At 49.5% G+C, this 15,805-nt stretch overlaps 1 protein-coding gene across 7 annotated transcripts in view; it reads right to left on the bottom strand.

The window, feature by feature from the left end:
- Positions 1-15,805, bottom strand: part of EML1 (EMAP like 1) — a 157,118-nt gene that overhangs the window by 78,431 nt on the left and 62,882 nt on the right. Inside the window, exon 1 of one of the 7 annotated variants that reach the window (XM_077474691.1) lies at positions 7,408-7,548. The exons of 5 other annotated variants lie outside the window; for them this stretch is intronic. In XM_077474691.1, coding sequence (XP_077330817.1) covers positions 7,408-7,465 — 58 coding nt within the window. In that variant the 5' untranslated portion in view covers positions 7,466-7,548. Of the gene's footprint in view, positions 1-333; positions 456-7,407; positions 7,549-15,805 lie in introns of those variants that run through there. One more of the 7 variants, XM_077474697.1, reaches the window with a different exon arrangement.

Raw genomic sequence — 15,805 nt, forward strand, 5'->3', positions numbered from 1 at the left:
AATCAGTTGAAGTAAGGACTCTGAGCGGGGATCGACTTCTTGTAGTCCGGTGCAGCACAAGGAGCCAATCAGATCAGGTGCTCAGAAGGGACATACCTGATAGGAGGAGAGAGCAGAGAGAAGCTCATCAATCTGCACTCACCCAACCCATAAAATGGAGGGAACATTTGTACCCCGATACCGGAGCGCTTCTCCTTACAATCATTTCCTGATCCTTTATGAGCAGCGAAGGGTTTTAGTTTTGCTCATGTACGAACGTTTGCCCTAAACTCCAACCATCCCCGAGAATGAATGAAGGTCGGAGTCTTCCCAGGCAGAGAACATCTTACTCACCCGGAACGCGCTGCACTATCTTTAGGTCAGAGGAATTTGGCTTCCATTTCAGAGAGTGGAAAATCTGTAACCTTTCTGTATACAGAGGAAGCGACTGGCGGGATTGTGGATGCCGATGATGTCATGCGGAGCTCTTCCTCCTCGGGGTTGGTGTGTGGTCATCCAGTGAGGGGGATGAAGATTTTAGGATCTTCAGTGGAAAAATCAGAATATTAAAGTCAGATTCAGACTTTGTATCCAGAAAAATGTCCAAAAATAAATAGAATACTTCTGTATTGAACGTTCAGTCCCTGAGACCAGGACCCGGCCAGAGGATCGCCATCTACACAACTTCCACCATTCCTGTGAAGAATAGAATACTTCTGTAATGAACGTTCAGTCCCTGAGAGCAGGACACGGCCAGAGGAACGGCATCTACACAACTTCCACCATTCCTGTGAAGAATAGAAGACTTCTGTATTGAACGCTCAGTCCCTGAGACCAGGACCCGGCCAGAGGAACGGCATCTACACAACTTCCACCATTCCTGTGAAGAATAGAAGACTTCTGTATTGAACGCTCAGTCCCTGAGACCAGGACCCGGCCAGAGGATCGGCATCTACACAACTTCCACCATTCCTGTGAAGAATAGAAGACTTTTGTATTGAACGCTCAGTCCCTGAGACCAGGACCCGGCCAGAGGATCGGCATCTACACAACTTCCACCATTCCTGTGAAGAATAGAAGACTTCTGTATTGAACGTTCAGTCCCTGAGACCAGGACCCGGCCAGAGGATCGGCATCTACACAACTTCCACCATTCCTGTGAAGAATAGAAGACTTCTGTATTGAACGTTCAGTCCCTGAGACCAGGACCCGGCCAGAGGATCGGCATCTACACAACTTCCACCATTCCTGTGAAGAATAGAAGACTTCTGTATTGAACGCTCAGTCCCTGAGACCAGGACCCGGCCAGAGGAACGGCATCTACACAACTTCCACCATTCCTGTGAAGAATAGAAGACTTCTGTATTGAACGCTCAGTCCCTGAGACCAGGACCCGGCCAGAGGATCGGCATCTACACAACTTCCACCATTCCTGTGAAGAATAGAATACTTCTGTATTGAACGTTCAGTCCCTGAGACCAGGACCCGGCCAGAGGATCGGCATCTACACAACTTCCACCATTCCTGTGAAGAATAGAATACTTCTGTATTGAACGTTCAGTCCCTGAGACCAGGACCCGGCCAGAGGAACGGCATCTACACAACTTCCACCATTCCTGTGAAGAATAGAATAATTCTGTAATGAACGTTCAGTCCCTGAGACCAGGACCCGGCCAGAGGAACGGCATCTACACAACTTCCACCATTCCTGTGAAGAATAGAAGACTTCTGTATTGAACGCTCAGTCCCTGAGACCAGGACCCGGCCAGAGGATCGGCATCTACACAACTTCCACCATTCCTGTGAAGAATAGAAGACTTCTGTATTGAACGTTCAGTCCCTGAGACCAGGACCCGGCCAGAGGATCGGCATCTACACAACTTCCACCATTCCTGTGAAGGACATCAGAAAGAACTAAAGAGAGTTTCCAATCGGGAAGTCCACCTTCACTTTTCTCCAGAGTTCCTCTTTAAGCTCTCAGAGGAGAAAGAAAAGGTGAAATGTTCTGCAGACTTTCTGTGATAGAAGCGAGCTGCGCATGCGCGACTACCATCGCAAAAAAAGAGAAATTCAAACCCACAGAGCTTAGATCATTCCAGAACAAATCTGAGTGAGAAAAGTTCACTTTTCAAACTTTCTTTTATTGACAGATAATTCTTCTCTAGGAGCGGAAAAATGCATTTCAGGGGCTCAACATTGCTTTTCATCAAGAAAAATAAAATTTCCTTAGGTCACCAGTCATTATTTCCCAGACGGAGGAGTGCAGAGCCTCTGAAACGCGTTGGCTTTTCCTCTCATTGCAATCTTTAGGGGACCCCCCCACCTCTCCCAAGGGAAACCCCTCTAATATATTGCTGCCTAGAAAATCCAGATCCAAAAACCTCATCCCTCCTGTTTTTGGGTCCAGCCCTCCACCAACACACCTTTTAAAAAGGAACATGTCCTCCTACCCTGTTTCCCCTAAAATAAGACCTAGCGTGATTGTCGACGATGGCTGCAATATAAGCCCTACCCCCCAAATAAGCCCTAGTTAAAGTCCTTCTATGTCTTACTCTCAGGGTAAGGCTTATTTTCGGGGAAAGAGGGTGGGGTTTATTTGGGGGGTAGGGCTTATATTGCAGCCATCACCGACACTCATGCTAGGTCTTATTTTAGGGGAAACAGGGTATTTACGAAAGCAGAAAAGACTCGTATAACGGTCAGTGTCATGAGTGATGTCTGAGAATACTGTACTCCCGGCATGTCCCCAGACTACCGGCCCTCTACCGTACTCCCGGCATGTCCCCAGACTACCGGCCCTCTACCGTACTCCCGGCATGTCCCCAGACTACCGGCCCTCTACCGTACTTCCGGCATGTCCCCAGACTACCGGCCCTCTACCGTACTTCCGGCATGTCCCCAGACTACTGGCCCTCTACCGTACCCCCGGCATGTCCCCAGACTACCGGCCCTACCGTATTCCCGGCATGTCCCCAGACTACCGGCCCTCTACCGTACTCCCGGCATGTCCCCAGACTACCGGCCCTCTACCGTACTCCCGGCATGTCCCCAGACTACCGGCCCTCTACCGTACTCCCGGCATGTCCCCAGACTACCGGCCCTCTACCGTACTCCCGGCATGTCCCCAGACTACCGGCCCTCTACCGTACTCCCGGCATGTCCCCAGACTACCGGCCCTCTACCGTACTCCCGGCATGTCCCCAGACTACCGGCCCTCTACCGTACTCCCGGCATGTCCCCAGACTACCGGCCCTCTACCGTACTCCCGGCATGTCCCCAGACTACCGGCCCTCTACCGTACTCCCGGCATGTCCCCAGACTACCGGCCCTCTACCGTACTCCCGGCATGTCCCCAGACTACCGGCCCTCTACCGTACTTCCGGCATGTCCCCAGACTACTGGCCCTCTACCGTACCCCCGGCATGTCCCCAGACTACCGGCCCTACCGTATTCCCGGCATGTCCCCAGACTACCGGCCCTCTACCGTACTCCCGGCATGTCCCCAGACTACCGGCCCTCTACCGTACTCCCGGCATGTCCCCAGACTACCGGCCCTCTACCGTACTCCCGGCATGTCCCCAGACTACCGGCCCTCTACCGTACTCCCGGCATGTCCCCAGACTACCGGCCCTCTACCGTACTCCCGGCATGTCCCCAGACTACCGGCCCTCTACCGTACTCCCGGCATGTCCCCAGACTACCGGCCCTCTACCGTACTCCCGGCATGTCCCCAGACTACCGGCCCTCTACCGTACTCCCGGCATGTCCCCAGACTACCTGCCCTCTACCGTACTCCCGGCATGTCCCCAGACTACCTGCCCTCTACCGTACTCCCGGCATGTCCCCAGACTACCGGCCCTCTACCGTACTCCCGGCATGTCCCCAGACTACCGGCCCTCTACCAAACTCGCGGCATGTCCCCAGACTACCGGCCCTCTACCATACTCCCGGCATGTCCCCAGACTATCGGCATGTCCCCAGACTACCGGCCCTCTACCGTACTCCCGGCATGTCCCCAGACCGTATTACCGGCATGTCCCCAGACTACCGGCCCTCTACCATACTCCCGGCATGTCCCCAGACTACCGGCCCTCTACCGTACTCCCGGCATGTCCCCAGACTACCGGCCCTCTACCGTACTCCCGGCATGTCCCCAGACTACCGGCCCTCTACCGTACTCCCAGCATGTCCCCAGACTACCGGCCCTCTACCGTACTCCTGGCATGTCCCCAGACTACCGGCCCTCTACCGTACTCCCGGCATGTCCCCAGACTACTGGCCATACCGTATTCGCGGCATGTCCCCAGACTACCGGCCCTCTACCGTACTCCCGGCATGTCCCCAGACTACCGGCCCTACCGTATTCGCGGCATGTCCCCAGACTACCCCCCTCTACCGTACTCCCGGCAAGTCCCCAGACTACCCACCCCCCCCACCATACTCCTGGCATGTCTCTGGACTGAGTCCTCCAGGCGGCCCCCTCCCCTGTACTCCCAGCAGTTCCCCACATTGAGTCCTCCCAGCAGACCTCACAGCTGTACACAGGATACATCTATACCAGAGAGGAGCACATGTGGGATTTATCAGAGCCGCTACAAGCTGAACTGAAGCCAAGTAAATGCCAAAACAGACCCATCTCAGAGGGAGACGAGTCTACTGATCCATTAAAGTTCCGGATTTCCTTTTCCTTGGATCAATAATAACGGAGGTCAATCCATCGGTGGAATCCACAATAACGGAGATCAATCCATCGGTGGAATCCACAATAACGGAGATCAATCCATCGGTGGAATCCACAATAACGGAGATCAATCCATCGGTGGAATCCACAATAACGGAGATCAATCCATCGGTGGAATCCACAATAACGGAGATCAATCCATCGGTGGAATCCACAATAACGGAGATCAATCCATCGGTGGAATCCACAATAACCGAGATCAATCCATCGGTGGAATCCACAATAACCGAGATCAATCCATCGGTGGAATCCACAATAACCGAGATCAATCCATCGGTGGAATCCACAATAACCGAGATCAATCCATCGGTGGAATCCACAATAACCGAGATCAATCCATCGGTGGAATCCACAATAACCGAGATCAATCCATCGGTGGAATCCACAATAACCGAGATCAATCCATCGGTGGAATCCACAATAACCGAGATCAATCCATCGGTGGAATCCACAATAACCGAGATCAATCCATCGGTGGAATCCACAATAACCGAGATCAATCCATCGGTGGAATCCACAATAACCGAGATCAATCCATCGGTGGAATCCACAATAACCGAGATCAATCCATCGGTGGAATCCACAATAACGGAGATCAATCCATCGGTGGAATCCACAATAACGGAGATCAATCCATCGGTGGAAACCACACACATAACCTAGAATGAGATTGTCATCATCCGCTCACTTACGGGAAATCACTTCGCCCAACAACCTACAATAAGGATGCAAGTACTGAATGAATGAAAGATGTCCTCAGCACCCAAAGCAACCACTAGAAGTGTGAAGAGTACAGACCTCCACTCCCTCCCACCGCTTCCCCACCATAGGAGGGTCAGTGGATAGAATACAATGAAAAATTACTTCCTTCTCACCCCCCCCCCCCCTCCTCCAGTACAGATCTCCTACAAATGTTAGATCCCCCCCCATGCTAGATTTACCCCCACTCAATCTAGTCAGTAAACATATTCAGCCCCCCAGTACACCACCCCCAATACAGATCTCCCACAAATGTTAGATTCCTCCCATACAGATCCCCTCCAGTACAGATGCCCCCCATATAGATCTCCACCCCCCTATCCCCCCCCCCCCAAGTACACATCTCCCCCCCCAGTACAGATCTCCCCCAGTACACATTTCCACCTCCCCCAGTACAGATCCCCCCAGTACACATCTCCACCCACCCCCCCCGTACACATCTCCCCCCAGTACACATCTCCACCCCACCCCCGGTACATATCCCCCCGTAAACATCTCCACCCTCCCAGTACACATCTCCTCCCCACCCCCCAGTACAGATCTCCCCATACAGATCTTCCCTCCCCCCCAGTACACATCTCCACACTCAGTACAGATCCCCCCAGTACACCCCCCCATGCAGATCTCCACAACCTCCCCATGCCCCCCCCAGTAAACATCTCCACACCCCCCAGTACAGAACTCCCCCAAATTTTAGATCCCCCGCCAACAGCACTAATCTTCCCCCAATACAGACCAACCCCCCCCCCCCCCCAAGTACACATCTCCACTGACCCCCCCCCCCCCAAGTACACATCTCCACTGACCCCCCCCCCCCCCCCCCCCGCAATACAGATCCCCCAAATTTTGGATTCCCCGTACAGAGGAGGGGGCTAAGAAGGGCCTTTTCTCACCCTAATCCGTCTTTACTCAGCTCGCTCCTTCTGAACTGCCGATATTGGAGGGGTGACGGGTGTCGTTGCTTGCTGCTACTCCACTGACTTTTTGTCTCCCCCCTATTTACCACCCTGCTGGTTACTGAATCCATCCATCCCAAGACATGGTTAGATGAGGACGTTCCATACCTTCAGCTCCTGACACCAAATATTCTGTGACACCAAATACAATGACACCATATACAATGTATTCTGTGGCACCAAATATTCTGTGACACCAAATACAATGTTATCTGTGACGGTTGTAGAAGATCCTTTATGCAGCTCATAGTGAACACAATGAAGGGTCATTGATTGACCTCCTGATGGCGCTCTCCATGGGGAATATTATCAAATCAGGAGAGGTCATTAGGAAATGCATTGAGTGTCTGATTGGTCAAGGTTTATAGTGAAGGGTGATTAATGGTGATCTATGCGGCCGTTCATTCCGCCATGACAGCAACTCTACATTTCATCTTCCTGATTGCTCTCCATTAGTCCAACACAGGAAATGAGAAACCAACCGAAACCTGCATGGAAATCGATCAAAACGACTCAAAAGAAATACGAAACTCTGAGGTTGAAAGCTAAAAATCTCAGAAATTAATTAAATCACCAGCAGAAGGTCTAACCCCACCCCCAAAGGTCTCACCCCACCCCCAAAGGTCTCACTCCACCCCCAAAGTCAACCCCAACACCAATCAAACCCCAACACCAACACCAACACCAACCCCAGAGCAATGTCACACAGCTGGGTGGGGGGGTCACGCCGTCTGCTGGGGGAATTTGGAGGCCAAGTCAACACTCCCAACTCATAGTGGAGTTCCTCTATTGCTCCTTCTTCCAGTTCTGAGGGCGATTGTTGGCTCTGTGACCATGAACTTCAGGGAGAACATGTTCTCTGATATCTCCCTTCCAGTGTCGCCGGTCATAGCGTTGTGGCTGATGGGGGGGGGGGGGGAGAATACAGACACACATACCGGACCGAGCACCCCTCCCCCTCCCGGTACTCACCGTGACAGAAGGAGAAGAGCGGGGCGGTGTCATACAGAGCGGAGTATCCGTCCTCCATACTGCCCGATCCTCACCACACCCCCCTCTGTTACCATGACAACCGCCAGACCGACTACCGCCCGCCACCGGAGGAGACACGCTGACACCCCGCCCCGGGCCCCGCCCCCTCCATCAACCCTTCCCGCCCCTCCATACCGAGCTGGATTATTACCGCCCGGCTCATTATTCTCCTCCAATCCCCAATAATGACAACCGGAGAAAAATCCGAGAGAAACCGGAGAGGAATCTCTGCAGATGTATCACAAAGAAAAAAAAAAAAAATATATATATATATATATATATATATATATATATCAGACTCCGCCCACCACCGACTCCGCCCATCTACAGAACTATCACCGACTCCGCCCATCTACAGAACTATCACAGACTCCGCCCACCATAGACTCCGCCCACCATAGACTCCTCCCATGTACAGAAGTATCACAGACTCCGCCCATCTACAGAACTATCACAGACTCCTCCCATATACAGAAGTATCACAGGCTCCTCCCAACACAGACTTGTCCCATCACAGACTCTCACATGTACACAAGTATCACAGACTCCTCCCATGTATATAAGTATCACAGACTCCTCCCACCACAGACTCCTCCCATCAAAGACTCTCCCATGTATATAAGTATCACAGACTCCTCCCATATACAGAAGTATCACAGGCTCCTCCCACCACAGACTCCTCCCATGTATATAAGTATCACAGACTTCTCCCACCACAGGCTCCTCCCATGTATATAAGTATCACAGACTCCTCCCACCACAGGCTTCTCCCATGTATATAAGTATCACAGGGTCCTCCCACCACAGACTCATCCTATGTATATAAGTATCACAGACTCCTCCCACCACAGGCTCCTCCCATGTATATAAGTATCACAGACTCCTCCCACCACAGACTCCTCCCATCACAGACTCTCCCATGGATATAAGTATCAGACTGCGCCCACCACAGACTCCTCCGATGTACAGAAGTATCACAGACTCCTCCCAACACAGACTCCTCCCATCACAGACTCTCACATGTATATAAGTATCACAGACTCCTCCCACCACAGACTCCTCCCATCACAGACTCTCCCATGTACATAAGTATCACAGACTCCTCCCATGTACATAAGTATCACACGCTCCTCCCATGTACACAAGTATCACAGACTCCTCCCACCACAGACTCCTCCCATCACAGACTCTCCCATGTGCATAAGTATCGCAGGCTCCTCCCATGTACATAAGTATCACAGGCTCCTCCCATGTACAAAAGTATCACAGGCTCCTCCCATGTACAAAAGAATCGCAGGCTCCTCCCATGTACAGAAGTATCACAGGTTCCTCCCACATACATAAGTATCACAGGCTCCTCCCATGTACACAAGTATCACAGACTCCACCCACCACAGACTCCTCCCATCACAGACTCTCCCGTGTACATAAGTATCGCAGGCTCCTCCCATGTACATAAGTATCACAGGCTCCTCCCATGTACAAAAGTATCACAGGCTCCTCCCATGTACAAAAGTATCACAGGCTCCTCCCATGTACAAAAGCATCACAGGCTCCTCCCTTGTACATAAATATCACAGGCTCCTCCCACGTACATAAGTATCACAGGCTCCTCCCACGTACATAAGTATCGCAGTCTCCTCCCACGTACATAAGTATCGCAGGCTCCTCCCACGTACATAAATATCGCAGGCTCCTCCCATGTACAGAAGTATCGCAGGCTCCTCCCACGTACATAAGTATCGCAGGCTCCTCCCATGTACATAAGTATCACAGGCTCCTCCCACGTACATAAGTATCACAGGCTCCTCCCATGTACATAAGTATCACAGGCTCCTCCCATGTACATAAGTATCGCAGGCTCCTCCCACGTACATAAGTATCGCAGTCTCCTCCCACGTACATAAGTATCGCAGGCTCCTCCCTCGTACATAAATATCGCAGGCTCCTCCCACGTACATAAGTATCGCAGTCTCCTCCCACGTACATAAGTATCGCAGGCTCCTCCCATGTACATAAGTATCACAGGCTCCTCCCATGTACATAAGTATCACAGGCTCCTCCCATGTACATAAATATCACAGGCTCCTCCCATGTACATAAGTATCACAGGCTCCTCCCACGTACATAAGTATCACAGGCTCCTCCCACGTACATAAGTATCACAGGCTCCTCCCACGTACATAAGTATCACAGGCTCCTCCCATGTACATAAGCATCACAGGCTCCTCCCACGTACATAAGTATCACAGGCTCCTCCCATGTACATAAATATCACAGGCTCCTCCCATGTACATAAGTATCACAGGCTCCTCCCACGTACATAAGTATCACAGGCTCCTCCCATGTACATAAGTATCACAGGCTCCTCCCACGTACATAAGTATCACAGGCTCCTCCCATGTACATAAATATCACAGGCTCCTCCCATGTACATAAGTATCACAGGCTCCTCCCACGTACATAAGTATCACAGGCTCCTCCCATGTACATAAGTATCACAGCCTTTGCTCAATACTTTGGTGAAGCTCCTTTGGCCTCCAGTCTTGGTGAGTATGAGGCTACAAGCTCGGCACTCCTATTTTTGGGCAGTTTCTCCCATTCTTCTTTGTAGGACCTCTCAAGCTCCATCAGGTTGGATGGGGAGGGTCGGTGCACAGCCATCTTCAGATCTCTTCGGAGATGTTCAATCGGGTTCTAGTCCGGGCTCTGGCTGGACCACTCAAGGACATTCCCAGAGTTGTCCCGGAGCCTCTCCTTTGTTATCATGGCTGTGTGCTCGGGGTCGCTGTCCTGTTGGAACCCTAAGGTTTTCATCAAGGATGTCTCTGTACATTGCTGCATTCATCGTTCCTTCTATCCTGACTAGTCTCCCAGTTCCTGACGCTGAAAAACATCCCCACAGCATAATGCTGCCACCACCATGCTTCACTATAGGGATGGTATTGGGCAGGTGATGAGCGGTGCCTGGTTTCCTCAGGACATGACACTTGTCATTCAGGCCAAAGAGGTCAATATTTGTTTCATCAGACCAGAGAATTTTGTCTCTCATGGCCTGAGAGTCCTTCAGGTGCCTTTTGGCAAACTCCAGGTGGGTTGTCATGTGCCTTCTACTGAGGAGTGCCTTCCTTCTGTCCACTCTACTGTACAGGCCTGATTGGTGGAGGGCTGCAAAGATGGTTGTTCTTCTGGAAGGTTCTCCTCTCTCCATAGAGAATTGCTGGAGTTGTGTCAGAGTGACCATCGGGTTCTCGGTCACCTCCCTGATGAAGGTCCATCTTCCAGATTAAATAATACTTATTCCATCCACTCCAACACTTCTTTCCATTGATGTATTGGGGAATTAAAGAAAATCAAAAAACAGAAGTATTCCCTTCAGACTGGGAGTCTTGTAGATGTCATCAGCTCTCAGTCCCTCACCCACATTTGCCATTGTCAAGGGACTCTCTTTAGAAGAAATTCACCAATTGGAGGAAATGGATTTATGAAACGCTCCTGTGCAGCCGGACGAATATATAGGCAAACTCAGCTTCTCTGCGTTATCTCACATCATTAAAGCAATTTTCACATGCCAACACTGAGCCCACAGGACCGTTCCATTCTCTAAATTGGACAAGTAGGAGACTGATGATGTGACCGGAAATGGGAACATCCACTCCAATGACAGCATCTTGACCACCCAAGAGAAGCGGAAGACCTGCTATGAGGAGCTCTTCCAGAATAATGCTGGGAGGATTGAGGAGGTCTGGATCTGTTGCCTGGAGGATCAATCGCTTCTCTTGGGCTTCTTTGGGTTAAAATATGTGCCTGTCACTAGATGGCAGGTGGTTGATGTCCCACTGTGACCTCACTACTGCCCCAAGAGGAAGAGAGAGGAAAGTAAGAGCAGAAGAGGCAATGCTGCCATATTGGAAAAGGTAATCACAACCAAATGCTGAAGTACAGACCAGAAAAAGGCATTTAGGCGCTAACAGCCCATCTGGAACCCAAAGAAAGAGGACTTACTGCTGGATTAAGGTAAGTACATGGAGTGAGGGAGAATTAGTGAACACTGATAGGGAGGTCTGAGTCTATTTTATAAGATAGGGTGGTTCTAATTGAGGGTCAATTAGTGAAGCTTACCCAGTACTATGCGGACACGAGGAGACCAGGAAAATATGTGTAGCACTGACCCCTGAAGGAGCTACTGGTTTTATTGGGCTTACCGTCACCTTCTTGATTGCTTCTCCATCTAGGGGTTCCCGTGGAAGATGGCCCAAAGAAATATGGAAACTGACACTGAATCTTCTTTTGGGTTATTTATTTGAACCAGAAACAGAGTCTCTCAGTTTAGGGTGGAGGGTTAGGAGTAAGTTCAGGTACTTTAGACTGCAAAAAATTATGAAGTCTCTTATAATAAAAATCCAGAGAATAATAACCGTTTCACAGCTGGATTTTACAACCCCCAGATAGACCTCCTCTCACTAGGCCCAGCAGCCAATAGGGTGTTAAGTAAAGTCTCTGCCACAGACTTGAGGCCCACTTACATTTTGAGTGTCCCATCAGCACCCCCTTACATCAGAGTGTCCCATCAGCACCCCCTTACATCAGCACCCCCCTTACATCAGCACCCCCCTTGCATCAGAGTGTCCCGTCAGCACCCCCTTACATCAGCACCCCCCTTACATCAGAGTGTCCCATCAGCACCCCCCTTACATCAGAGTGTCCCATCAGCACCTCCCTTACATCAGAGTGTCCCATCAGCACCCCCCTTACATCAGAGTGTCCCATCAGCACCCCCCTTACATCAGAGTGTCCCATCACCAGCCCCCTTACATCAGAGTGTCCCATCAGCACCCACTTACATCAGAGTGTCCCATAACCAACCCCCTTACATCAGAGTGTCCCATCAGCACCCCCTTACATCAAAGTGTCCCATCATCAGCCCCTTTACATCAGAGTGTCCCATCACCAGCCCCCTTATATCAGAGTGTCCCATCAGCACCCCCTTACATCAGAGTGTCCCATCAGCACTTCCTTACATCAGAGTGTCCCATCACCAGCCCCCTTATATCAGAGTGTCCCATCACCAACCCCCTTATATCAGAGTGTCCCATCAGCACCCCCTTACATCAGAGTGTCCCATCAGCACTCCCTTACATCAGAGTGTCTCATCAGCACCCCCTTACATCAGAGTGTCCCATCACCAACCCCCTTACATCAGAGTGTCCCATCAGCACCCCCCTTACATCAGAGTGTCCCATGAGCAGCCCCCTTACATCAGCGTGTCCCATCAGCCCCCCCTTACATCAGCATGTCCCATCAGCACCCACTTACATCAGAGTGTCCCATCACCAGCCCCCTTACATCAGAGTGTCCCATCACCAGCCCCCTTACATCAGAGTGTCCCATCAGCAGCCCCCTTACATCAGAGTGTCCCATCAGCAGCCCCCTTACATCAGGTTGTCCCATCAGCACCCCCTTACATCAGAGTGTCCCAAGAGCAGCCCACTTACATCAGAGTGTCCCATCACCAGCCCCCTTACATCAGCGTGGCCCACTGAGCCATCGGGCCACCGGGAAACTCCCGGTAGTCCTGATGGCCAGTACATGCCTGGCTACATATGTTTCTTGCCTAAAATTGCACATAAACGGAATAGATATAAACACACAACGTCTGCTTGCACCCATCATTGTCCGCCAATTAAGAAACAGACACAAACCATTTCCATTTTTTCTGACCTAAACAGACTGGGATCAGTGGCGGTCCGTCTATACGGGGTGCAGAGGCACCGCCCCCCTAATCCATGCGCCCGGCCCCTAATCTACATGCAGGGTGCCGGACGCATGGATTCCAATGGGGTTTAGGACTCCCTAGCGAGTCAGGTCTCAGGACACACTTCCTGTTCAGCTGGAAGGAGAAGCAACTGCCCGGCTCTTCCTTCCCCCTGACTCCTAAGTTAAAATCAATCTCCCACAGGGGTAGCTCATACATCTAACACGGGGGGTGGGGTAGGGGGGTGCTTTCGGTGATTGTTGACCACCAATGTAAGGGACATTCTTCCCACTGACCACCAATGTAAGGAACATTCTTCTCACTGATCACCAATGTAAGGAGCATTCTTCTCACTGATCACCAATGTAAGGAACATTCTTCTCACTGATCACCAATGTAAGGAACATTCTTCTCACTGATCACCAATGTAAGGAACATTCTTCTCACTGATCACCAATGTAAGGGACATTCTTCCCACTGACCACCAATGTAAGGAACATTCTTCTCACTGATCACCAATGTAAGGAACATTCTTCCCACTGATCACCAATGTAAGGAACATTCTTCTCACTGATCACCAATGTAAGGAACATTCTTCTCACTGATCACCAATGTAAGGAACATTCTTCTCACTGATCACCAATGTAAGGGACATTCTTCCCACTGACCACCAATGTAAGGAACATTCTTCTCACTGATCACCAATGTAAGGAACATTCTTCTCACTGATCACCAATGTAAGGAACATTCTTCTCACTGATCACCAATGTAAGGAACATTCTTCTCACTGATCACCAATGTAAGGAACATTCTTCCCACTGATCACCAATGTAAGGAACATTCTTCTCACTGATCACCAATGTAAGGAACATTCTTCTCACTGATCACCAATGTAAGGAACATTCTTCTCACTGATCACCAATGTAAGGAACATTCTTCCCACTGATCACCAATGTAAGGAACATTCTTCTCACTGATCACCAATGTAAGGAACATTCTTCTCACTGATCACCAATGTAAGGAACATTCTTCTCACCGATCACCAATGTAAGGAACATTCTTCTCACTGATCACCAATGTAAGGAACATTCTTCCCACTGATCACCAATGTAAGGAACATTCTTCTCACCGATCACCAATGTAAGGAACATTCTTCTCACTGATCACCAATGTAAGGGACATTCTTCCCACTGATCACCAATGTAAGGGACATTCTTCTCACTGATCACCAATGTAAGGAACATTCTTCTCACTGATCACCAATGTAAGGAACATTCTTCTCACTGATCACCAATGTAAGGAGCATTCTTCTCACTGATCACCAATGTAAGGAACGTTCTTCCCACTGATCACCAATGTAAGGAACATTCTTCTCACTGATCACCAATGTAAGGAACATTCTTCTCACTGATCACCAATGTAAGGAACATTCTTCTCACTGATCATCAATGTAAGGAACATTCTTCTCACTGATCACCAATGTAAGGAACATTCTTCTTACTGATCACCAATGTAAGGAACATTCTTCTCACTGATCACCAATGTAAGGAACATTCTTCTCACTGATCACCAATGTAAGGAACATTCTTCTCACTGATCACCAATGTAAGGAACATTCTTCCCACTGATCACCAATGTAAGGAACATTCTTCCCACTGATCACCAATGTAAGGAACATTCTTCCCACTGATCACCAATGTAAGGAACATTCTTCCCACTGATCACCAATGTAAGGAACATTCTTCCCACTGATCACCAATGTAAGGAACATTCTTCTCACTGATCACCAATGTAAGGAACATTCTTCTCACTGATCACCAATGTAAGGAACATTCTTCCCACCGATCACCAATGTAAGGAACATTCTTCTCACTGATCACCAATGTAAGGAACATTCTTCCCACTGATCACCAATGTAAGGGACATTCTTCTCACGATCACCAATGTAAGGAACATTCTTCTCACTGATCACCAATGTAAGGAACATTCTTCTCACTGATCACCAATGTAAGGAACATTCTTCCTACTGATCACCAATGTAAGGAACATTCTTCCTACTGATCACCATTGTAAGAAACGTTCTTCCCCACTTAATTTAGAACACCTGTTATTATTCATTATTTACAGACATTATATATTCGCTCCTGATGAGTCGCTCAACCGATGAAACGCGTCGAGATATTGAGGATGCAATCCCTCACATTTTCATCATTTTTTACAACATTGTTATGAATTATATTGTATATTATTACTGTACTATTTCTTTGAAATTTGTATAAATCTTTTTCCCTCTTATGATTATTAAGTTTTTTATCATGTTTACTTGGTTGTCATGTCTGTACATGTATTGAACACTCATTGGTCACATAGAAACACTCCCTTACATTCAAGTATAATTAATAAAAAAAATTCTACTCTTACATTGTTTTTGAGCCTGCCTCATTTAAAGTCCCATACTCGTTTTGTCTTTTGACATTCTTCCCACTGATCACCAATGTAAGGAGTATAACCCTAAACCTTATACCATAATCCTAACGCTAGCCTACTCCAACCCTAGCCATAACCCTAACCCTAAGGCCATAA

This window comes from Lithobates pipiens, unplaced genomic scaffold (assembly GCF_037356315.1).
Source record: "Lithobates pipiens isolate NorthernLeopardFrog02 unplaced genomic scaffold, aLitPip1_a1.2 Scaffold_120, whole genome shotgun sequence".
Classification (NCBI taxonomy): Eukaryota; Metazoa; Chordata; class Amphibia; order Anura; family Ranidae; genus Lithobates; species Lithobates pipiens.